Source organism: Lupinus angustifolius, chromosome LG06, assembly GCF_001865875.1.
Source record: "Lupinus angustifolius cultivar Tanjil chromosome LG06, LupAngTanjil_v1.0, whole genome shotgun sequence".
Lineage (NCBI taxonomy): Eukaryota > Viridiplantae > Streptophyta > Magnoliopsida > Fabales > Fabaceae > Lupinus > Lupinus angustifolius.
The window spans coordinates 1,840,933-1,865,337 of NC_032014.1; the positions used below are offsets into that span (position 1 = coordinate 1,840,933).

The 24,405-nt window shown below is 32.7% G+C and overlaps 3 protein-coding genes and 1 non-coding gene across 6 annotated transcripts; all 4 read left to right on the forward strand.

The window, feature by feature from the left end:
* Positions 1,543-2,453, forward strand: LOC109350387 (zinc finger protein 282-like). The gene is made up of 2 exons (XM_019591628.1): positions 1,543-2,065; positions 2,236-2,453. Exons 1-2 carry the CDS (start codon positions 1,543-1,545, stop codon positions 2,451-2,453), a joined length of 741 nt encoding a protein of 246 aa, XP_019447173.1.
* On the forward strand, positions 3,986-14,211 carry LOC109348789 (phosphoinositide phosphatase SAC7-like). Of its 3 annotated transcripts, none has more exons than XM_019589349.1 (21): positions 3,986-4,104; positions 4,458-4,623; positions 4,736-4,819; positions 5,346-5,473; positions 5,557-5,648; positions 6,494-6,551; positions 6,796-6,852; positions 6,937-6,970; positions 7,109-7,189; positions 8,142-8,248; positions 9,400-9,486; positions 9,574-9,651; positions 9,902-9,972; positions 10,089-10,187; positions 10,557-10,656; positions 10,916-11,024; positions 11,175-11,247; positions 11,847-11,940; positions 12,254-12,346; positions 13,354-13,420; positions 13,648-14,211. In XM_019589349.1, the coding sequence occupies exons 2-21, from the start codon at positions 4,476-4,478 to the stop codon at positions 13,773-13,775; spliced, it is 1,788 nt and encodes a 595-aa protein (XP_019444894.1). In that variant the 5' UTR covers positions 3,986-4,104; positions 4,458-4,475; the 3' UTR covers positions 13,776-14,211. The 3 variants fall into 3 exon arrangements, with proteins under 3 accessions (XP_019444894.1, XP_019444896.1, XP_019444895.1); XM_019589351.1 differs by having other exon boundaries at positions 5,560-5,648; XM_019589350.1 differs by having other exon boundaries at positions 4,015-4,109; positions 4,454-4,623.
* Positions 15,418-15,491, forward strand: TRNAV-AAC. Its single transcript has one exon. It is a non-coding gene; the product is annotated as a tRNA-Val (tRNA).
* On the forward strand, positions 20,396-24,313 carry LOC109348790 (probable LRR receptor-like serine/threonine-protein kinase At1g63430). The gene is made up of 13 exons (XM_019589352.1): positions 20,396-20,532; positions 20,607-20,745; positions 20,820-20,891; positions 21,213-21,356; positions 21,452-21,601; positions 21,975-22,091; positions 22,173-22,237; positions 22,485-22,736; positions 22,822-23,027; positions 23,124-23,259; positions 23,335-23,492; positions 23,669-23,884; positions 23,997-24,313. The coding sequence occupies exons 1-13, from the start codon at positions 20,415-20,417 to the stop codon at positions 24,240-24,242; spliced, it is 2,019 nt and encodes a 672-aa protein (XP_019444897.1). The 5' UTR covers positions 20,396-20,414; the 3' UTR covers positions 24,243-24,313.

The window sequence follows — 24,405 nt, forward strand, 5'->3', positions numbered from 1 at the left end:
TGGTTATATATTCTTTTGAACCTGGCTATAGAGTATATATCACATGGGTTCGTGACTAAAAGTGGCTACAGAGGACGCTGGTGCCCTTTCCCTTCTTCCTTAACGTGTTGTTTGAATTTATGGTTGGTGACTAAAAAGATGAAGATCACATGTCCAACAGTGTCGTACTCTATGTCCTAAGCTAATCAGAATGCTCCATGTTATTATATTTTGTTTTTAAATTTTTTATTTTATTCACGTATTAATATATGATACATTTATAATAGAGAATGAAACACCGTTTAGAACATGTTATCCCCATCCCACTAAAAGATTCGAATAGTTTGTATAGCTAAGCTCAAATATCATTACTTAAAAGAAAATGCTATATGAGTGGCCATACAATCCTTACACTGTTCTCTTCGTCCCCTAAACGCCCTCATATTAGTGTGTTACACAACAGTGATATTTGCCATACAATACCCATACAAAAGATGTATGTTAAATATATCTTTTTTGTTACTAATGATATTTTTATATATCTAAAATTGAAAAATATATTCCTTTACGGATAAATGTTGAACACTTAATAAATATGCTTAAATATATTTTAATTAATAAAGAGTTAAACGTTTTTTTTATGTTTCAAAAATAGTGGAATATTTATCTTTTCATTAAATATTAGAAGGTAGGTGGATATATTACTAGAATGCAAAAATGCTCTTTATTTATATATTCATGCAAGGAAGTAAACACCAAAGGTTTTACGTATGTAGTGATTTTCTTCATTTTAATTGATTATTAAAGAACCAAAACATGAAAAGAGTATAAAATATTAATATTCTGTCAGTCTAAAGATTAATACACAATCATCATTTAACGATCATTTATATTATTTTTTAAAGAATTAATAATAATTAAATATAAATAATAGATAATGTATTAACAGTACATGAGTTACATAGCTACACTGTCAACACATATATTTTTGTCTCTTAAAAAAGAATAAAAAACCTATAAAACTATATATTCTTATACACTTTTTCCAATATAATCTACTAAGCAAACACAACACATTGTTTGGAGATTTCTTTTTGCTGGTCAGAATTCTCATGGGTACATATAAAAATTAACTATTAAACAATTTTTAGTTTGTTGCTTTATAATTTAAGTTAAAATATAAATTACGGAAAATATATTTTTATTTAATAATATAATAATCTTTTAAGCCTTAAACTGAAAGGAATGTAATTGTAGTAGATAGAATATATATATATATATATATATATATTAATATAAGACTGCATTTAATATTTAATTAGTTAATCTAATTTCTACATTAAAATTTAAATTTAGTAATTAGCATTACGCACCTTTCCTGTTGAAAAGTTGTGTCATTTTAATATGGCATCGTTTCATTTGACAAACACGAGAGTGCGAAATGAAACCCCATGCATGAACCATTACATGCACCAACCCTCATTCCATCTTTTGCTATATATATATATATATCCATCATTTCATTTTCCTTTTGAAGCAAAACAAAAATCTAACTAAGCAAACATGAAGAATCCAAATCACCCTTCAGGAGATTCCAACACTGATCGCAAATCCCCTTCCTCTTCCCCTCCACAACCTCCACTTCCTCCTTCTGATGATAATGATAATTCTAGAGGAAGAAGAGGAAGACAAGAAGCAACAACTATCATGAAAACTGCACTACAAGTATTGGCTGAACTTGCTAGTGATGATAGCACTAATGATGGTGGTGGTGAAGGTAGTGGTGGTGGTGGTGTTGCATCTATGGAATTGGCAGTGGGTGGTGGTGTCGGCGGTTCAACGGTGGTGGTGCAAGAGGGTGTTGGTGGTAGTGGTAATCAGGGAAAACGTGCAGGGAAAAAGAGAAAAAGTTCAGATGTAAAAGATCCTCCAAGTGGAAAACCTTGTTGCCCTTTGTGCCACAAAGAGTTCAATAGTTGGAAGGGTGCATTTGGCCACATGCGCAAACACCCTGAACGTGGTTATCGTGGTTTCCACAAGCCTCCTTCTTTCTCTACACCATCCTCTCTTCATGCTCGTAATCAGGGTATAAATTATACGTATATATAATATGATATAACTATATATATATCATAGTAAAACATGCATGAATAATAAAATAGTGAAGTGTAGTGGTTATTGCTTATCATTTCAAGATTGGGTTTTGTGGTTATTGATCATAGTTTAATTTATGTATTATAATGTGGTTAATTGCAGGAGATGGTGAGGGTAACAGTACTTCATCACAACCAGTAGGAGGGGTTTTATTTGACCTGAACGAGCCGTTAACGGCTGAAGCGGAGTCCTCAAATGCCGATGCCGAGAGAAATGAAGCACCGGTGTCTCCTCCTCATCCTCGTCCTCGTGCTGAAGAAAATAAATTAGGGTTTGACTTGAATGAGTTGCCCGGAGATGATGATAATGAAGACAATTAATACTTTTTTTTGATCGGCAATTGTTATTATGTTAGGAGAATATATATATATATATGCTGCTGCACTCAGCTTTATAAATATCGACATCACTATGTATATGCTACAGTTTCCTTTACTTTTTCTTCTTAGATTTTTGTGTGGTGCTATATGTTCAAATTGATGTGTTTGTCCTCTCGAATATATTAATCATTGGTATTATTAATCTGTTGATTTCTGGATTTCTAGTTTGTATTATATTCTTGTTCATTTTAAACATTGCTAGTATTGATTTCTAGGGTTGGGGTGGAAGAAGTAAAGGTTGTTGAGATTGAACGTTGGGGCAACATAATTTTCAAATATATCATATTTACACACTCATCCATGAATATAATCAAATTTATTCTTAACTTTTTTTTATGGTATTAGAAGCCCTCTTGCTTCATTAATATTTAGATCCATGGTTTCCTTACAGAAAATGCCATAAATAAAAAAAGTTTAGATCGACTTCCTTAACTAATCAATTTTAGCCCTAATGAGTGTGGAAAGTCTTTTTAGCAATATCAATGTGGAGGCTACATGATATGATTAGATGGTTAAGTGGAGTGAGTATATACATGAGTAAGGAGTTATGGATGGGGATCACATGTTCCTATTTATGTCTCATGTAGTGTACTAGCTAATGAGAAAACTCAATTTATTTAAAAAGAAAAATTATAAAAACAAAAATTAATATTTTAACTATTTCGTAAACTTTGATTAGTTCGGGATATGAGGATAGAAAAATTAATGGGACAAGTGATGCTTGTCCAGAAGTTACTATCATTTCTATCAAGGGAGAGGCAAGTAGACTCAAAATAAGAGAAAAAAATGTAATATGAATAATATGATTTGACATTTTTATTTTTAAGATATAATGATATGATAATTTTACCACTATATGTGTAAAAGTTATCACATGCCTCTCCATTAATAAAACTATACACGGTTAATAGGATGAAACTTAATTTTGGTGCAATTTTATTCATGAACTTGACATTTCACATTCAAGAGAACGAGGATCATTTGTCTCATTGTGTCTCAGTTCAATAAAATATTACCATATATTTGAAAATAAAAATGAAAAAAATATAAAATAACATCTTGTGCTATTTGGTGATAAGACTGGCTTAGAATATAACAACAAAAAGTTTTGGGATAAAAGATCGTTATTCCTTCCTGCAAACATATTATATTCTAGGACAAGATTAGTGTGAATCATGTTTTCCTTCCCAAATCATACTTACAAGGTAGTTATGTGTCAATCAATGAAAGCACCTTAATTACAACATCATTAATGACCATCAAGGTAGTTACTCAACCGGTGGAACTTCAAATATCCAATTATTTATATATTTTAGAAATCAAATCCAATAATTGAAATTACATTTTCGAAGTGGAAAACAGAAAATGAGAACATTGACCACGTCATAGGGTTCTCCATAGTAGTAGGTAACGGACCTCTAATAAACCTCCACGTGTACCAAAAACAACGTCGTGCGGCACCGTTTGAGCCCTCGAATTTAAAAGCAAAAAAAGAAAGGAGTATCGAGTTAGAGCATTATTCCACACACTTGTTCTCTCACATTCCAAATTTCGATCTTAATCTTCTTTATTACTTTCTTCTTCGAACCAGGTCAATTTTCTCTCCTTGTTTCCTTTTCTGCCAAAATCCGACAAAATTTCATAAAAACTAATTCTCTTAACGATTTTAACGGGAAACTGGTGTATCGATTTTGATTAGAACAAACGCAACTAGTTTTTAATGATCTTAACTTAATCTTCGAAGCTTAAACGTCATTTGAGATTTTCATTTTTTATGATAGATTGCTATTTTGAGATTTCTCAATTTTGTTCTCCGATCCAGCGAACCAGGTAGTTTCTCTCATTTTCTCTGCTGATAAAGTTCCATAGGAAACAATATCATTGAAATATTTTAGCAAGAATCTGGTTCTTTGAATCCATAGTCTGTGTTTCTTTTTAGTTCAGTGAGGTGGAGTTTCAATAATGATGGAGAGAGCAGATTCAGTGCAGAAGCTGTACACGCGAATGCGTCTATGGGAATTTCCGGATCAATATGTGATTGAACCAACAGATGGATCTTCTGGTTCTTCTTTGGCTGTTAGTCGAATCGACGGCTCCATGAAGCTTATTGGTCAGCTTCTTCTGTTGTTTCCTTGATTTGTCTTCTTTACTTGCTTTGCATATTTAATGATTTTGGCTTCTGTTTTTTTTCATTTTAATGTCATTTTCTCTGGATTTGACAGATGAGGTTCCAGAATGCAGCTCCCTTCGGGTTCCTAAGATTTATACGATTTTTGGTGTGATTGGGATTTTGAGGCTTTTGGCTGGTGAGCAATCTTAGAAGATACTTGACAATGATTTTCTGATTGATGTTGTAGATATTTTTATAAGTGATTATTCTATTACTCTGTTTGTAATTATGCCTTGAGTTTTAATTTTCCATGTATTGGAAAAAGATTTTGGTGGTGTTCATCCCTACTTGTGGATGTTAGACTATGGTAGATAATGATTGATCTTGGCATATGAATTAAAGTAAAAATAGAATAAAATACCAATCGTGTTGGGTGCACTTGTGGATTAAGGTAAATTATGCATTTTTAACACAAGGCAATGGATTTCAGGATCATGTTAGCTTTAGAAATTTACATTTATATGATTCCTGTTAGTTAGTTTATCTTTAAGACTTGCAGTAGGTCCTACTATCCAGTCTTTATGAGTCATGCAGTTTTGATGTTGTAGAACTAGTTTAGATATACCTAAATTCCTCTTCAGAGTTCAGATAACACATTCCTTTTCAACAGTGGACTGCAGTATGGCCAATCATTTTAATGTTATGTTTTACTGTGCCTTTAGGGTCTTATTTATTGGTTATAACCGAGCGTGAGTGTGTTGGATCATACTTGGGACACCCAATTTTCAAAATTTCGTCCATGAAGATTTTTCCATGTGACCATTCTCTTAAAAGTACCCCTGCTGAACAGGTATTTTTGCTACAACTCTACTTGTTTCCTATTCTATTCTATGTTCAGCTTGAAACTCATAATTATTGTACTGTATTTGGCAGAAGAAGACCGAAATGGAATTTTCCGGGCTGCTAAATGTTGCTGAGAAAACCTCTGGTCTGTTCTTCTCATATGAAACTAATTTAACTCTGAGGTGAACTTCTTTGGATGTTGTTACTAGTCTCTTATTTGTATTTGTGACTGGAATATGTTATGGTTCTGTTTTGATTCTGAAATATGCTGCCTTACTCACTTTCATGTATTAATATCCACATAGAAGGAAGTACCCATACAGTTTGCTTTGATTAGTAGATGTAACTGCAACTTGAGTGCATAAGGAATCTGAGATATTTTATTTTAATATATGGCTTTTAATGTTATATTTTAAGGACAGAAACTTATTGGAATCTAACTTTTGCAGACCTCCAGGTCATTGTAATTGATTAAAAAGCTTTAGTGCTGGTGCCTGGTAGTGACTATTACTTCAACATTAGAAAAGTTGGCAAGCACTTTTAATTCTTAATGGAAAGTTGAGTGCATATTCATAGGAAAAAAAGTATAAGCATAATAACTAGTAAGTGTTACTTCTGCCAAAATTAGTTGTCACATACAACTCCCTTTTTCTAACTGGCATTTTTGTAATGGGGATTATGATTGCTTGGCTTCTCTGCTACGTAAGTGTTATTTCTGGCTGTTGAATTCTAAGGTTTTTAATATGGACAAATGCGTCTTCTAGAAATTAGCCTTTCCTCTAGGAATTAGATTAGCATCCATTTGATCTACCTTCCTTATGGGGGCTTCTAATGGTCTTCACCACACATATTCGAACCATCTTAGGCGTGATTATATCATCTTTTCTACAATAGCTTATCCCAGTAATAAATTTGTTTTTTTGTTGTAATAATACAAGATTAAAACATTTAAAAGATATATTTTTCATTAAGCCCAAATAAAATGTGAAACTGTATTTATTGATACAATACTATTATTGTTCCACAGTGCCCAACGATTGAATGACCTGGGTGATGAGTCTAGATTGCTTCCACTTTGGAGACAGGTATTCATTGACTTTTGTTTTGATTTTACCACTAGCCTCTGGTATAAGAGGCTTTTCTTTTTCCTTCATCCCCTCCAACCACTAAAGGTTGCTAATGCATGGTAGAGATACTCTCTCAGAGGTTCTTCCTAATGTTACCGTGTTTTTCTCCTTATGTATATGCAAACAATCGACACTTAGAATGTATTCTCTCTGAATTTTTTGGTTTTCCCTATTGTTCTGCTTATGCTACCTTTGATCACAGGCAGAGCCTCGATTTCTTTGGAACAACTATATGTTAGAAGCACTCATAGATAACAAGGTGGATTTGTGACAAATTTATCGTTTGTTCAATTTCTTCAACACATGCATTTTTATAATACTAAGTGTGGTCCTTTCCTTGCAGCTTGACCCATACTTACTCCCTATAATCCAAGGCAGTATCCTTATATTATCTTCATGTAATATAATCATTTTATTGTTCTTGGGTAATATGCATTTTCTTATTCATTGAACTATTTGCACTGTTCTGCTATCACATAACCATTTTGTTTCAATGTTTCCTTAACAAGTAATAGGCTTTCATTACTTTCAAGCAGCCATTGGAAAAGATATTATTGACATCACTTTAATTGCCAGGAGATGCACAAGAAGAAATGGTATTCAAAGCTTTTGGATAAATTTCAATTTATTTCCACCAACCAAAAAAATTCTAATGTACTTTCCAGCTTGATCATGCACTTGTAAGGATCATAAGTATGTGTTGTCCTTACCATTTAAAGAATCAATACTTCTTAGGCCATGAAATTAATGTAGTGACTAATTTGGTAGAGTTGATAAAGCGGTTGTGGAAGATTGCTAGAATTGTTTTGTACTACTTTTATCTGTTTTAGGAGCATACCAATCTAAGTTGCAATGAAGAAGTAAAATTTGGCATTAGAAAATAGAAAATACTTGTTTTGGTTACTACTGGTTTAGGCACTTGTGGGCTTGTGGCTTAAGACCATGTCCAAGACAATTACTTCAGTGTTTGACCACATAAGTAGATGATGCAAATATCCCCTTGTATAAGCGAAATAAATTAACTTCAGGTGTGAACGAAAATTTTTAGTGGGTATGAAACAGGTAGAAGCAATGGAGAGTTAATAACATATTTCTCACCTAGTTAAACTTAATATTGGTTAAATAACTGCAGGTCTCATTCCCTTAGATGAAGCAATAGAAAGATTACCAATGACTAGTATTGTGGAGGAGAAACAAAAAGTATTTCATTCTAGATGTAACTGGCTGCTATATCCATAATCATCACTGTTATGACATAAGCACCAATACCTTAACTTTATTGTGGTCATCTTGTTTCCACTCTTTCTATTTATTAAAAAATATTTGACTTGGACAAAGGAAATCACTCACGGAATTTCCCCCCTTTTTCTGTCTTCATGTTAGTATTTTGATTTATTATGTCTAAGATTTAGAATTACCTCTACTGTCTACAATTTCAAAAGCTTTTGTGTGACAAAAGTTGGGGTTGTCAGTTGTGTCTGCTTAAAGAAGACAATCATCATATTCTATTGTTTGGTTAGCTAATAGTTCAGTTTCATTTCCTGAAAGGAACTCGGATGTGGAGAAGAGGTGCTGATCCTGATGGGTATGTTGCCAATTTTGTTGAAACAGAGCAAATTATGCAGTTCAATGGGTATAACGCATCATTTGTTCAGGTATTTCTCTCTATGACCATTATTATATTGTGGGCTTCTGCGCATTATATGGAGATTCTGGCGACTTCAGAGAAGTGCTCCTAATCCTAAGAAATTGTCGTTGTTTTGAAATATATTGAACATAACCTTTTTGCAGTTGTAGCAAAGTTAACAGCAGCTTAATTAGTAAAGATTTTATATCTTACTGAATTATTTTTTATTATGAGTTGGCAAAATTTATCCCCTTTGTTTTAATTTTTTTTTGCAATATATTTAGAAAATTCTTCACTGTCGGCTTTCCAAATAATGACACGAAAAGCAGTTGTGTTTTTTTCCATGTCCTTTCTGTCACTAGACCTTCTCAAAAGGGGATCACTGTTTTGGTTCCACCTTCTCTAAGTCTGTCATGTGTAACTTTCTATATAACCTCCTTCGCCTTATCCTCTTTCTCTTATCTACTATTCCTTATCTGCTCTGACGCAAACTACCAAACACTGCCTTTGTTTCCTCCTTTCTAGATTTTGACAAACTACTGGTGTCATAAAGCGTTGATAAAATATTTACCATTATTGGAAGAAAAAATACATATTTTTACTTAGAATTACCAAATTTCGTTTGTTGTCTATTTTTTAATAAAAGTTCCCTTTTTTTTTGTAAGTTTGCCTTTCCAGTTTTGAAGCAAGTTGGAGTTGAATTGAAAACATTACTATGTCTAGGCCTAGGCATCTGCACATGCTATGATTGGCAGCTTTAGATGGATAGAAAATAACATCTCACTGTTTCTATCTTTGGGTATTTATAATTCTAAAATTCAGGCAATCTGATAAGATTTGTGGCTATTATGATTTATGTTATAATCTTAAAAAAATAGTTGAGCTTGCCACTTAAAATGTAGCAATCATGCTAGTTGAACTTAAACTAGTCTTAGCAGGTTTTTTGGTCTGCAAGATCACTTCAACTCTCTTAAATTATAGTAAAAATGGGTGATTCATGCCATTAAGTGATTCAGAAGTATGTGACTGTTTGATAGAACCAAAACAAGACGAGCTAGGATGTTTGCTTTCAGTTGTATGGGATGAATTAAACTGTATATATGTACCACCAATATGGTGTCAATGAAACATGTATTTCCTTTCATGTACTTAGGAGCCATATTGGTTGAGCTTTTTCAGGTTCGCGGTTCAATTCCACTGCTTTGGCAGCAAATTGTTGACTTAACATATAAACCAAAGTTTGAGTTATTGAAGCTTGAGGAAGCTGTAAGTGTCTGTTAATTGTTGCATTTCAGCAGTTTGCATATAATGCTTTATACGCACTTCACTGCTATTTCATTGCTTATGGTGCAGCGTCGAGTCCTAGAGAGGCATATCTTAGACTTGAGAAAAAAATATGGGGCAGTTCTGGCTGTTGATCTTGTTAACAAGGTGAATATTCTTTCATTGCTTGAAGAACTGAGAATACTTATCTGATGGTTGAAAACTTTACCTGATGCTACCAGTTAGTGTATGTAATTGTATAGCAACTTTGTCGAAAACTGTAAAGAGTGTATGCAATCTATGTACACCATATGAAATACGCTGGTTATTGATGTACATGATCCATAGAATGTGTAATAACTGATGACTGATAATATGCTTGGAATTGTCCTTTTCTTTCTCTTTTGCGTCTTGCCAGCATGGAGGAGAAGGGCGGCTGTGTGAAAAATTTGGCGATACAATGCAGCTTGTGGGTGGTGATGATGTAAGGTAGAAGCCTCTTTTTCATTAACTTTTTATTTATTTATATACCATTATACCTTCATTCTCTGTGTTTCATTTTTGTTACCCCATCCATAATTATTTTTTTATTTTTACTTTTGTAGATATGTGCACTTTGATTTTCATCAAGTCTGTGGGCACGTTCATTTTGAGCGTCTCTCAATCCTCTATGAACAAATTTCAGATTTTCTCGAGAGAAATGGGTATGGAATATTTTATTGGTTCTGCTATGAGATATAAATTTTATTGAGAATTTACTTACTAATTTGATTCACAGATTATAAACTACTAATCTTTCAACAAATTCCAATAAATTATGATACGATTTTTCTGTATAGAAAATACTGTCTCTAATGTTGCTTAATTTAGAACTATCTGCTATAGTATCTTGACCAATTTTCAAGCATAATGCCATGAGTTGTCTCATAAATATATTATGTTATTTTTCCTGGATAATCATCTTGATCATTTGATTTTGTTTTATAATTTGATTTTCTAGTAAACTCTAATCTAAGGTTTCTTTTTCAACAAAAAAACTGATACTTGTGTTGCATTCTTTTTTGGAATTGTAGATATCTTCTGCTGAATGAGAAGGGAGAGAAGATGAAGGAGCAACTTGGGGTTGTTAGGACCAATTGTATTGATTGCCTAGACCGTACAAATGTAACTCAGGTGGGTTGGGTTTTTTTATGGCAAGCAGTCTGTGCCTTACCAGATGAATAGAAATAGAACTCTATTTCCCTGTTGTTATCTGTTCTGGTCCAACTGGACTTATTACTTCAAAAAGAATTGAAGAGCTCCACATTCTACAAGTGTATGTGTGTGTACAAGTACACATTGACATATGTAATACCCATAGTTTTTTATGATAGCCACGTTATGCGTTTATAACGCCATGTTCCTGCATAGTAATGTTACAATATTTATTCAGAGCATGATAGGCCGAAGTATGCTGGAATACCAGCTTAGAAGGCTTGGCGTCTTTGGTGCTGAAGAAACCATTAGCTCACATCCAAATCTAGATGAAAACTTTAAGATCTGTAAGTTTATTATTGATTTTCAGATTATGTGTATTAATTATTGGTGTGTGCTGTATTATGTAATTATTTTTTTTATACATTCAATTTTCATTGTCTCATAGGATTTGAAACCTAGATTCTTTTTTTCTATCTGATTCTCTTTGATCACAGTATGGGCTAATCATGGGGATGATATAAGTATTCAATATTCAGGAACTCCTGCTCTAAAAGGAGACTTTGTCAGGTATTTTCCCATTAATATTTCCAAAGTATTGATCATATATAAAGAAGATCAAGATATTATGCATCCATCGTAGTTTTTCTTTGTTGGAATTACATTAGCATGGAATAATTTCAAATTGTCATCTGGAATCTTTCATTATGATGGCTTTAGTTGTATTTTTTAAAACGGTAGCATATATCTCTCGGAAGTAGTATTGAGCTAGGAATTTATTATATGGCTCCATGGTTTTTCGTTTTACCATTGTGATAATTGGGAACATTTCATGCATTTTGCTCTCCCATGTTAGTAGTTTGTTGCTCTTTTTTCTATTGCCTGCTTTAATTAACATAATTTATTATATTGAATTAGAATTAAAAAACTTGGCTCTAACCACCATCCCCAGGCCAAGGGTACAGTTAAACAGGCCAAAGACAAAAAAGAATCACAAAATTTGGCAATAACATAAATACTACCAGAGTTGTGCAATTTTATTCTGAGGTTGAACAACATCCTTGTGTGATTTTTTATAATAAAACAGTTTTAGAGTTTCAAATATGTTTTTGTTATGATTTAAAATTTAACCCTCACGCCTTTCCTAATTAATTTTTGTTGGGATTCAGATTTGGGCACCGCACAGTTCAAGGGATACTAAAGGATGGCGTTAATGCTCTTCTACGCTATTATTTCAACAATTTTAGTGATGGGACAAAGCAGGTTTCTGGATCCCATCTCAATGCTACTATAGCTGCGGTTTAGAATTCCTGAGTACTTGTCTGTCATAACTCATTATTGTCTTGGCCAGGTCCTTTAAATATTTGATTTGTCCCTTCTGCATCCTAATTCAAAGTTTAATTGAGATTGAACTGCTCCATGTGGCAATTATCCATTAGGAGAGATACTACTTTATGTGTGCATATGTCACTCTGGATCTAATATCTTTTCTAAGTTCGTTAATTAAAAAAACCTATTAGTGTATTTGCAATTCGTTTATGTTGTTCATGAATATATATATTTTTATTACATGTAGGATGCAATTGATCTCCTGCAAGGACATTATATAGTTTCTGTGGGTCGGGATACAGCTGTCTCTTCTCAGAAAGGTGGCCTTGAAGCTATAGCTGTGAGTACTACTATTAACTTTTATGATGTACAAGTGATACCTTTTACACGTAGTAATCATAGTTTCAAGTAAACATTATTATTAACACTTTTTCTTTAATGATGCTCAAATTGTGATTTATCCAATAGGTAGAGAAACGACTTAGAAGGTCAAGAGTTCAATTTCTGCTATCAAATGGCCTTATTGATGAGTACTTAATTAGTAGTTTGTTCGTAAAATCATGAGACATGATTAATTGTACCGTCAGACATGTCGATAAATTGTGTCCGGGTTCTTAAATATGTGACATTTTTAATGAAATAAAAGGCAAACGGAATCCATTGCTTCATAAGACATCGCAGAGGGCGAGCATCAAGGACCAGCCGCCACTATGGAACAGCGTTATTGATTTATTATTAGCAAGGAAAGTCTGAAAACAAGAAAAATCTGATTTATCATATTTTTTTATAGAAAGTCTGAGTTATTATTAATTAGTATGGTGTTATATATTAACAATTGCGTCTAGTTTTTCCTTCCACATGAATCAACCCTTTTCAAAACCATAAGCATGACGTATTATTAATTTTCTGAGCACGGCTATATATCTCAAGGAAAAATGTGCACATATTTCCTTTCCACCTCTCAGCTCTCTTATTCATTATTTTGCAAGGGAACATTTTCCTTTCATTGGTCCTAACCCTGCAGAACAATGGTGAGTTGCAATGGGTCACTAGCACAAAAGGCCACATGAATGAAACCAAGTGGTTCATGATTTATGTATTGAGAACTGAAAAACTTCCTTTGAAATTAAGATGAGCAACCAGATTATTTAGTCAAGGAAGTCTTGGTCATTATGTTGCCAGACAATGCATTTCACAATTGCCTCTTGCGCCCAAGATCTAATATCCTCTTGTTATAATTATTTTTTGCATTTCATATTTTGATGGTATGCAACTCATTGATAGAAATGCTTATCATCATCTGCATCTAATGCATATTGATATTGATATCACTGTTTATCTTTGCAGTCATTTCCTCTGGCTTTGGGTCTGGTTTTGATTGGATTCTTTTTTGCAACCATATCATTGGGGCAAGGTGAGTTGACTTTTGTTTCTCTTGTTTAAAGGATACAAAGTACACCTGAAGTCTATACTAAAAGTTAAATAAAATGTCATACATAGCATTTGTGTCTGTGTAGTATAAAAACTCTAATCAACCTAAAACTATTAGCGGCATCTGGTGGAGGTGATAGCATTAGGTGGGGACAAAAAAGGTTTTTCCATGGCTTTTAAGTTATAATCTTTTGTTCATTATTCCAACAGTTCGATATGATTATCGGCACTTCTTCCTTTCGCTAATGTGGGCAAGCATTAGTATCGGTATAGCGGCATTTGTGATGGCCAATGGCCGAGTTTTCTGCAATCGACCTCGCCTGCACAAGCCCTGTTAACGTCTATAAAAATCACTTTGAGCAATTAAAATTCTCAAAAGTGTCAAGCTTCTGCAGCAAGACTCAATGGCAGAGACCATGATTTTACATCTAGAAGACTTTAATGAATTCAATGTTTACATAATTACACGAGGTTCCCTGCTTGGTGTTTGTTATATTTATTCATTCTTACTATTTTTCTGGTCGTTATAGATTCTAGAAATTTATTCATATCATAGTCCAGCCACACCTCATTGTATATCTGGGTTTTATTTGTACCTTCTTTAAGATAGAAGCATTGTCACGTGAAGAAGATGGAAGCATCGTGAGGTTCTTGAAAAACACGTATTCATTTGATTATTTTGTATGCCTAATGCTTTTAAGCAAATTCATGTAATAGCATTTATATTTCACCTATTGATTTCAAAATCAAGATCACTTAAGTGCAGTGGACTTTTTATTGTTGACTGGAGTTTATATATGTTCTATAAAATCTTGTGAGCTCTCCCTGAACTGTTTGGGTATAAATCTTAAAGATTTAAGGGATTCCTACCTTAGATTTTCTCATGACATAAACTCCTTTTTTTCTGAAAAGTTATAATATTTCTTTGATCTTTGATCTTAAGTAGTGAGTGGAGTGAAACACTGATAGTGATATATAGCTATTGCTTCAAATCAATTAGTGACAGAGAGAGCCACAATTCTTTAAGCTCCATCTTTATGCAATATATAGATGACCATTGTACCATTTATGCTTTGGAATTTGGAAATATACATCAGCAAAAATGTAAGGGTATAAATCACGTGGCATTACCTTCTATGCTGGACTAAGTATGATAAGGTGTTATGAAAATTTCAATAATTAGATGGTGCCAAATATCATTATGCACTATAATACCATTAAAAATAGCATTAATTATAAAATGTTAAATGCATCTATCTCCATCGCCTCCAAAACTAGTAATATCAAATACCTTTTAACTTAAAAGTAACTTTTAAAAAATTAAAATTATCAAACAAAATTAACTTTTACTTTTGAAGCAATTATTTCTTGCTAAGCCAAGCTTCAAATTATGGCCAGTCAATCAACACTAATCGCGCACACGAGGGTTGATTGTGATGAGGGTAGAGTGTGACAACAATTTAACTTTATCCACAATGTCAAGAATTGTAACTTGCTTTCACTACCTCACAGAAATATATATCTATCTATATCCATATTATTACAGGTGGAGTTACATCTATGGATCCATTCCTAGAGAGAAATTCTTTCCAAACGTGTAAAAGAGAATAATGTAAAACTTGGTACTTATATAGATCGAAAGATGTCATAATCATCTTTTTAAATATATATATATATTATTTATTTTGTATCAGTCTGTGCCTATCTATGTCTCCGAGGTTGCTCCCTACAAATACAGAGGAGGTCTTAATATGATGTTCCAATTGGCAATAACTATAGGCATATTTGTGGCCAACAAGACAAAGAAATGAGAGAATTGATTAAAATTCGAGGAACCCCAAATGTTGATGAAGAGTTTAAGGATCTTGTTGAGCAAGTGAAGCCATTAATTTGAAATTGGAAATGTTAAACCTCAGATTGTCAGACACATAAATTGTGATATTGGAACAAGGACACTGTCTGAGGAATGAAGAACATCAAGGTTTCGTGGTGTAGTTGGTTATCACGTCAGTCTAACACACTGAAGGTCTCCGGTTCGAACCCGGGCGAAGCCATTAAATTTCATTTTTCTATTTTTTATCGATATAAATAAAAATCATATAACAACACATGCAAATAAGCATATTAAACATATGCATTGACTTTACTATCTTAGTAGTCAAAGTCAAGTTTATTTACTTGAGCACCATATCATTAGAATATGAGTTGATGAAAATGGTGGTTGTTATTATTTCTCAGTTAGAATACAACACATGTAATTAGTTTCTCCAATATGAACATAAGGTCTAAAATCAAACATTTTAAATAAAAGGAACTAAATAGGCAACTTTAACCTTTCACATAATAACCGGGTTTACTTTTTTTGTCTTTTCCGGTCCTCATTGATATTCTAAAGTAGTTGCTACTAAATTAAATCATTTAATGAGGTGAAGTTATAGTGTGACCATCAAGATGCGGAAGGAACATGTTTTATCAAATGAATATCATCTGTTCTAAATAATGTCATATTTTACGTTTTAAGCTAATCAAAATGCTCAATTTTATTACTTTTTATTTTTAAATTTTTTATTTTATCCACGTGTTAATATACAATTAGTTTGAGACAGAGAATATGATACCGTTGAGAATAAGTGATCCCCAATCCATGCTTCACCATTCCAATGTGTAATTGAATACCCTTCATAATAAAAATTAACCTTTAGGAATAATTATCATTCATAGCTTATAATCTTGGAGTGAAGTTGAAGGTAATCTATCGCTTTTAACTAGTCATAGATCAAGTCATTTTCTGCCCCACCACCCTTACTGAGCACGATGGATCTACAATCAATTTTTTATCTACTTTTTTTTCCTACTATTTTTAAACAAGTTGCATTAATTTGATTTTGGAAAGTAAGAAAAGTAATTTAATTTGACTTGGGGCAAATCATTGCAATTATAAGCTACTTTTTAAGCTCACCAAACCAAAATGATGGTTATATTTTTTTCTCTTCTTTCTTATATACATTATGTCCTTGAAGGGTCTAACCAATTCTTCAAATTACTTGTTTTTGAATCAATCTTGATTACGAAAAGGACAGGTAAACTAACCTGTAAGGATAAGGCAAAAGTAAATAAATTAGAAAGAGAGAAGAACAAGATTAAAGCAAACTAACACAAGTTTAAGAAGCATTGTATTACTTTCAACATTTCTATGTTGTATCAATTTTTTTGTATGACCAAATGTCCTTTTATTATCTTTTGAGGTGTGTAGTCATATTTCTCAATAAGTTACTTTCAAAAATCGAACATTCAACATTTTAATCTATATAAGAATACATTAAGACCTTATACTACTAAATCATCGTCTTATTAGTATATCGTGTCAAATTAGACACAGACTTGTGTTTTCGGAAACTTGATAATGTCTCAGTAGAAATGTGAGTAGATTAAAGAAACACAACCAATAATACCCAAGAACAAAATAGTTAGATAATTGAATTTGTTTAAGTTGTGTTTGATTTTTTGGGTGTATGACACAAATTTATTGCCAAACCAATTCTAGACATATCCACCCTTTAAAATGGATTAGAGTGTCTTTATAGTATCATTTATAAGCTACTAAATATTGCAAAAAATAATCTCCATATTTAGTAAAAAAAGATTTATTTAAATGAATTAAGTATTTATGAACTCATATTTAATGACAGACTCAATGTAAATTATAATTTTTATGCTTGGACATAATATTATTCTAAATGTATCCAATAGCTTAAAAATTGATTTGTATCAAATAAGCATAATTTAATTAGCTAGCTTACAACTTTTGATTTTCAATTCCTATCTTTTAAGCTTTGCCTAAGTTATCAGCTACTTGATTCAAAGTTCAACAAATGGACACTTCATGAAAAATGCATGGAATTTTTTTAACACCGCAATAATTGTAAGTGGGACCAGCTTTGCCACCTCTATAATATTCGCCATATAAATTTACAAGGATATTTTAATATGAGAATGGATTATCTCTCGATATAATGAGATAAGTTTTTTCCTCTGCCAGTGAAATTATGACATGGGTCGTGTTTCATTATTTTATATAAAAATATTTTTAAAAATAAACAAAATAACATACACGTCACATTATTTTTACTGGCTAAAAAAAATAAATTATCTATCTAATATGAAGACATACAATATTCTCTTCTGATATTCATCAGAGTAGCCTGGAAAATTCTATGATTACAAAAAGCGAAAGAAAAGATAAAGTAGCAATTTAATGAAACTTTGGAGATTGGAGGAACCAATTCAATGTAGAAAGTAGAGAAAGTAACAAACAAGAGGAATTCCTCTCTCCAGAGCAGCATGGAATATTTGAATTTAACTTAAATCAGTTCTAGTGTAGGAGAATTCAATACTAAATAATTAAAGACAATGACACGTATTTTAAAAAAAAATAACAACGGAAATTTTAAATTATTTTAAATTAAAAGAATTTATAAACCATCAAACTTATTATAACCTCACATTTCAATACCGAAAAAACTCAAACCCATTTGAATAAAGATAGAACATGTGAATGTTCCTTATTGAAATGGGGGCTCAACATGTATCTATCTGGCTGGACCTTTTAGAAAAACGTATAATGTTTTAAAGTTCAAACAATTGGGACCCAACATACTTCATGCTAGCTTCATCTTCAATACTACTTCATAGCTAATCAATTAGCTATGAGAAAAATGAGATAATTTCTTCTTAAAAATACTATTTTTTTTTTACTTATTTGTGCTCTTTGTATACATACACATTTTTGAAGAAAATATTGTAAAAACCAAAGAGACACAACATCATCATTGTATATAAGTAAAATATCATGTAAGGTGTGGATATGAATTTATATTTTTGACTTAGTTTTTTAGATACTTGCCTATTGATTGCATTTTCTTGTCATTTTCTGAAACACACACATATATATATATATATATATATATATATAACACTTGATATTTGATGATGGACAATTATTTTTCTATATTTATACCTAAGCTATAATAAATAAATGAGTAAACAAATACATGTAGACATAAACATGATGACAGAGGAGTAGACATTAAATGTATGAAATATAATTGTACCTGTAGATGCATGATGCAAATCTTTGTTAGGTATTAGTCACCTCTTGGCATTAAAAAAACACATTACAGAAAGTTAAAGGAAAGTGGGGTTGGTTATACTCCAAGACTAAAAGATGTTTCACGCATCGCACATGCTTTTGATATTGGCTTTTGATGCAGAACAACTAAGAAATGTGGAATTTTAGAAGCATTTCTTGCTCGTTGTCATGAGCCAAAAACTGTTCTTTAGTTATGAGTTAAAGGTAATCATTCGTCTGATCTGGCATGCTTATGTGGAGGGGGTATGTTGAAAAGTAAGTCTCATATGACTTACTTCATTGTCTTAGGAATGATTTAAATACTCGTTGAGTTACTTCTCTCATTACCAATGTGTTTATTTGAATTGTATACTACCTTGTATTACACAACTGAAGATCAAACTGTTACAGTTAAAAAAGCTAATAAAGTTATTAATTTGGCCTGGTTAAAGCTTAATCAAAATGACATATTTATTCTCTTTAATATAATGCAAACAACCCACCTCCAACCAAAAAATGTAATCAACCCAGACCCAAAAGAAAATAGGGGAAGAAAAGGACAATACAAGCAAAAGGGAATAAGAATCAAAATTACGTTTTGTTTTGATAATGTTATCATATGAAAGTGACTTTTAAGTTTAAGAATCAACATTATAACATCATTCAATTCATGAAGTCAATCTATCGATCTGATTAATACTTAGTTATTGTTGTAGTGATTTAATTATATACATACTTTATAATAACTAACAAATCAAAATACCATATAATGTTTAAATTAAAACTAAACATAAATTTTACTTTTCTAATGAGTGAAAATCAAATTTATATGAAGTGATGTAAACTTCAACACATGATGTAGCTCCATCTTTTATATGGTAATTTGGCACAATTGGACACAAATAGTAATCAATTGGTAATTTAATGTTAAGATTATATATAAACATCCTTAAGAGAAGAAATAGTCCTTGAAGTTTGAAATGACATAATTATGATAAACTACTGTTAAATCTACAAATTAGTTGGTGGATACCTTTGACTAATGCAGCCAGAATAAGGAGTTTTGACAAAAAAGCAAAACATTTCATTTTTCTTAGTAATAACAGTAATCAAACCCCACACCAACGGGCTAATCATACTAATTAATTTGATGAACCAAGATAAGAAAATGAGGGGGAACATACTGAACTTTATTATATACTATATAAAAAAGGGAATAATGTATATCTTGTTACTACCATAGAGATTATCTCATCAAACATATATAATAATTAATATTTATTATATTTTTATTTACTTTGAAAATATAGTATATTATATTAACACATCCTGAGTTTTAGTAAAATTATACAAATCATCCCTTCATTGTTTACACCTACAAAAAACCCATAGTTTTTTTATGTATATCTTACACTGATTACCCTTCTATCAGAAATACGTGTGATTTTTTGAATAAAAAATGTGACAAATGTAAATAAGTTAAACAAATGTGGAAAACAAAATTAAATAATATTCGAGTCAATACATTTTCATTATTTTTTGTTAGGGTATAATATAAGAGTGATTTAAACATGTCCTTAAATTATTTATACATCTTGTATTGAGCCAAAAATAATAAAAATGTATTGATTCATATACTCATTGTCCTCATATACATATTTTGAACATTAAATGAAAGGAATGAATCCAAGTTACTTGATTTTTGATAAGCAAGGTATTATCCATTTCAAAGTTACATGATTAAATGAAATGAGGAATGTAGTAATATCTTACACAACTACATTAGTCTCTTTCCTTTCATTCTTTTTGGATCTTGTTAGTTAAATAGATAGAACATAGAAGTGTGTGTATGAAAGTGTGTGTGTCAGTAACAAAAAAGAAGAAGATGAAGTTATGTACTACTAACTTGTTGATTTCCACTCTCTCCTTCTGTCTTCTTGCTTCTGCTACTCTGCCCCCAAATGAAGGTACAATCTTGTTCTTATTCCTTTATTATTCTTATTACTTTATTAAGCATTGTTGATTTTATTGTTATGCACAGCTTGGGGGCTTACAAGTTTCAAAGAAGGTATATATGAAGACCCATACCTAGTTTTTTCAAATTGGAACTCTTTGGATTCAGATCCTTGTGATTGGTTTGGTGTCTCATGCACTATGGCTGCTGATCATGTCCTCAAGCTGTAAGATATCATTAACTACTCTTCTTCTTCATTCTATTACTAATACTATATAATTGGGTGATCCTTCTTTGCAGAAACATCTCAGGGTTATCTTTAAGAGGATTTCTTGTACAACAATTGGGGCAAATCACTTACTTGCAAGAATTGTATGTTTCTTGTTTCTCCTGTAATTTCATCTTTGAAACATGATGACAGCCTTTCGAATCGGATCCTCCGAAGATTCCTGTCACCAAATAAGTCCCTGGAAATTTTGGAATGTCACCTCTTTTGGGGACTTAATTGGTGTCCTTTTATAAATTTTTAGGTACTTATTTGTTAACACAAATTCTCAAGGACCCAATTGGCAAGGTTGTCGTATGTGGAGAAACTTAAGTGATGGTTACTAAAAAGGTTTTGATAACTGATACCATGTGTCTTGGTTCTGGAAGATCATGGTTGGAACTAATATCTTGTTCTTATGTTTGTAGAATTTTACACGGTAACAATCTCATTGGCACAATACCTAAAGAGTTGGGCATGCTGAAATCTCTCAAGGTGTTGGACTTGGGAAAGAATCAGTTATCAGGACCAATTCCTCCAGAGATTGGAAATATAACCCTACTTGTGAACATGTAAAAGATATTCAATATGCTCTTTCTTAATAGAGATAATTATTCGGTCTCTTTCTTGATTCCTATATTTTTCCACCTTATGTGCATTCTTGTAGAAACCTGCAGTCCAATGGGTTGACTGGTAGGCTACCTGGAGAGCTTGGAAATTTGAGATACCTTCAAGAACTTCGGTTGGATAGGAATAGGCTTCAAGGATCTGTTCCCGCGAGTAGCGGTTCAAATTTTGATTCAAACATGCATGAGATGTGAGTAGAACTTTTGTAATTGAATTGCTATAGTTTTATTCACGGGTTCTTTATTGTTATTCTTGTAATTCTTTCCTCATTTTATTGATACCTCTCTTATTTTTCTGAGTACAGCTTTAGCTTGTAGGCCTCTTTTATATCTTTTGCACATGGCCATGGTCCAACGAACTAGTCTTTTTATGTAAAAGGATTTCTCGAGATACTTAAGTGACCTTTGGATTATGAATCAGCTTAAAATTGTTGTGTGACTGTGTCTATAAAACATACAGTCAAGGTCAATGTTAAGTATAAAGGGACATGGTTCGCCAATTTGAAGACTGTGTGTGTCTATAAAACATACAGTCAAGCTCATTAGTTCCTATAATTTCTTCAGGTATGCCTCAAAAGCGAACTTGACTGGGTTCTGTCGTTCGTCTCAGTTAAAAGTTGCAGACTTTTCATATAACTTTTTAGTTGGCGACATTCCCAAATGCTTGGAGTATCTTCCAAGGTGCTTTTTCTGATACCCTGGTCATTTTTGGCATTCTACTCCTCCACCGTACTTAAAAAGAATGTGATATGTCAAAAACAGGTCAAGCTTTCAAGGGAACTGCCTCCAGAGTAAGGAGTTGAAGCAGCGCCCTTCTATACAATGTGGTATGTATGAGTATGTATGACATAATTTTTAGCATTCAGTAGGATGCCCTTCACTGAAATTATCTAATTATTCACTTTTTTGAAATTGAAATCCAACTTGGTGTTGAGAATGGATGATATTTACAAATGTAATATGAATCTTGTCAAATACTGTGTGCATTTGGTCCATTTAACTACTAGATAGCACTTTGCACCTTAAATTTTTCCTTCCTAATTTTGTATCTAACAGAGAACTGTTATTTCATAGCTGGTGCTTCACCTGCCAAGAGCCAGCCAGTGGTCAACCCAAACCACCATCCTGCTCAATATGTGTCAAAGCATCACGTAACTTCAAAACCAGTATGGCTTTTTACTCTAGAAATAGTATCAGGAGCCATGGTTGGTTCTCTCTTTCTGGTTGCACTTCTCACTGCTTGTCAGAAGTGTAACAAAAAAGCATCAATCATTATTCCTTGGAAAAAGTCTCCAAGCCAGAAAGACCATACTGCAGTTTATATAGGTGCAGTTTCTTTATTTTCTGCTGTCTTTTAACATCTGCTAGTTCTAGAGCTGTTACCAACATGATCGGCTTTATAAATATGCAGACCCTGAGATGTTGAAGGGTGTGAGAAGTTATAGCAGACAAGAGCTTGAAGTGGCATGTGAAGATTTCAGCAACATAATTGGGTCCTCACCAGACAGTGTGGTTTACAAGGGAAACATGAAAGGTGGGCCTGAGATTGCTGTCATTTCTGTCAGCATCAAGGAAGAGCGTTGGACAGGATATCTTGAACTTTATTTTCAGAGAGAGGTAAATGGAAATATCTAATGCCTACAATATGTAAGAATTGGAACACAGATATAGATAACCAAGTCTTTTCATGTTTATGTTATTATTGCCATTCAGGTAGCAGACTTGGCAAGGCTAAATCATGAAAATACAGGAAAACTATTGGGCTATTGTAGAGAGAGCATTCCATTCACAAGGATGTTGGTGTTTGAGTATGCTTCAAATGGGACACTTTATGACCACCTACATTGTTGTATGTCAAGTTTCTTTTCTCGTGTATATATTTTATGTGATTCAGTTCCTTAAATATATGCAATTATAACGACAGATGAAGAAGGATGTCAGTTCTCTTGGACAAGGCGTATGAAAATTGTTATAGGCATTGCACGTGGACTCAGGTATTTGCACACAGAAATTGAGCCTCCATTCACTATTTCAGAGCTGAACTCTAGTGCTGTATACCTTACAGAAGAATTTTTCCCTAAGGTGCGTACTCCACCCGGTTTAAATCTGATGACATAACAATTATGACTGTGCTTGATGTCTTATTCCAGTCAAGAATGAGCAGAACTAGAGTAACATTCACCCATGTTTATAAGTTGTATGCTCGGTTAGAAACCTAATAGCTTGTTTAAGATTCTCATTATCATGACGTGTTGCAGTTGGTTGATTTTGAAAGTTGGAAGTCTATCCTTGAAAGATCAGAAAAGAATTCTGGTTCTATTGGCAGTCAAGGTGCTGTCTGTGTTCTTCCAAATTCCCTTGAGGCACGACGTCTTGATACCAAAGGGAACATATATGCTTTTGGGGTGCTTCTACTGGAGATTATCAGTGGCAGACCTCCATACTGTAAAGAGAAAGGGTACTTGGTGGATTGGGTAAGAACCTTGCTAAAATTTGATGTTTAAAAGTTTACTTTTGCTGTTTCAGGCAACCCGGAATCTTAGTACTTCTACTAGGTTTGTTATGCTAAATATATATCTGTTGCAGGCCAGAGAATATCTTGAAATGCCTGAAGTGATGTCTTATGTGGTAGATCCTGAATTGAAACATTTTAGATATGATGACCTCAAAGTGATATGTGAGGTAATAACTCTTTGTATCAACCCTGATACCACTGCACGCCCATCCACGCGAGAATTATGCAGCATGCTGGAGAGCAGAATTGACACTTCTATAAGCATGGAGCTCAACTCATCATCTTTAGCTTGGGCTGAACTTGCACTTTTGTCATAATTGAGTTAAAACTCAACTGACAGAGACGTACATAACATAGATATATACACCAGTAATACCTTTTCTGACTACTTTCTTTTCTTCTTCTTTTTAAATCTTCAATTTTACTTTCTATTTTAAATGATTGCTCCAAAAAGAGCATGTGTTAGGCGTAAATATGACA

What these genes read in the sequence shown, in the direction of transcription:
- LOC109348790 (XM_019589352.1), top strand. Translation starts at nt 20,415, where the DNA reads ATGAAAGTGTGTGTGTCAGTAACAAAAAAGAAGAAGATGAAGTTATGT. An exon ending in TGCTTGGAGTATCTTCCAAG is followed by an intron (nt 22,092 to 22,172) that starts GTGCTTTTTCTG and finishes TGTCAAAAACAG; the next exon opens with GTCAAGCTTTCAAGGGAACT. An exon ending in CAGAAGAATTTTTCCCTAAG is followed by an intron (nt 23,493 to 23,668) that starts GTGCGTACTCCA and finishes GACGTGTTGCAG; the next exon opens with TTGGTTGATTTTGAAAGTTG.
- LOC109350387 (XM_019591628.1), top strand. Translation starts at nt 1,543, where the DNA reads ATGAAGAATCCAAATCACCCTTCAGGAGATTCCAACACTGATCGCAAA. An exon ending in TCTTCATGCTCGTAATCAGG is followed by an intron (nt 2,066 to 2,235) that starts GTATAAATTATA and finishes GGTTAATTGCAG; the next exon opens with GAGATGGTGAGGGTAACAGT.
- LOC109348789 (XM_019589349.1), top strand. Translation starts at nt 4,476, where the DNA reads ATGATGGAGAGAGCAGATTCAGTGCAGAAGCTGTACACGCGAATGCGT. An exon ending in TGCTTCCACTTTGGAGACAG is followed by an intron (nt 6,552 to 6,795) that starts GTATTCATTGAC and finishes CTTTGATCACAG; the next exon opens with GCAGAGCCTCGATTTCTTTG. An exon ending in AACCATATCATTGGGGCAAG is followed by an intron (nt 13,421 to 13,647) that starts GTGAGTTGACTT and finishes TTATTCCAACAG; the next exon opens with TTCGATATGATTATCGGCAC.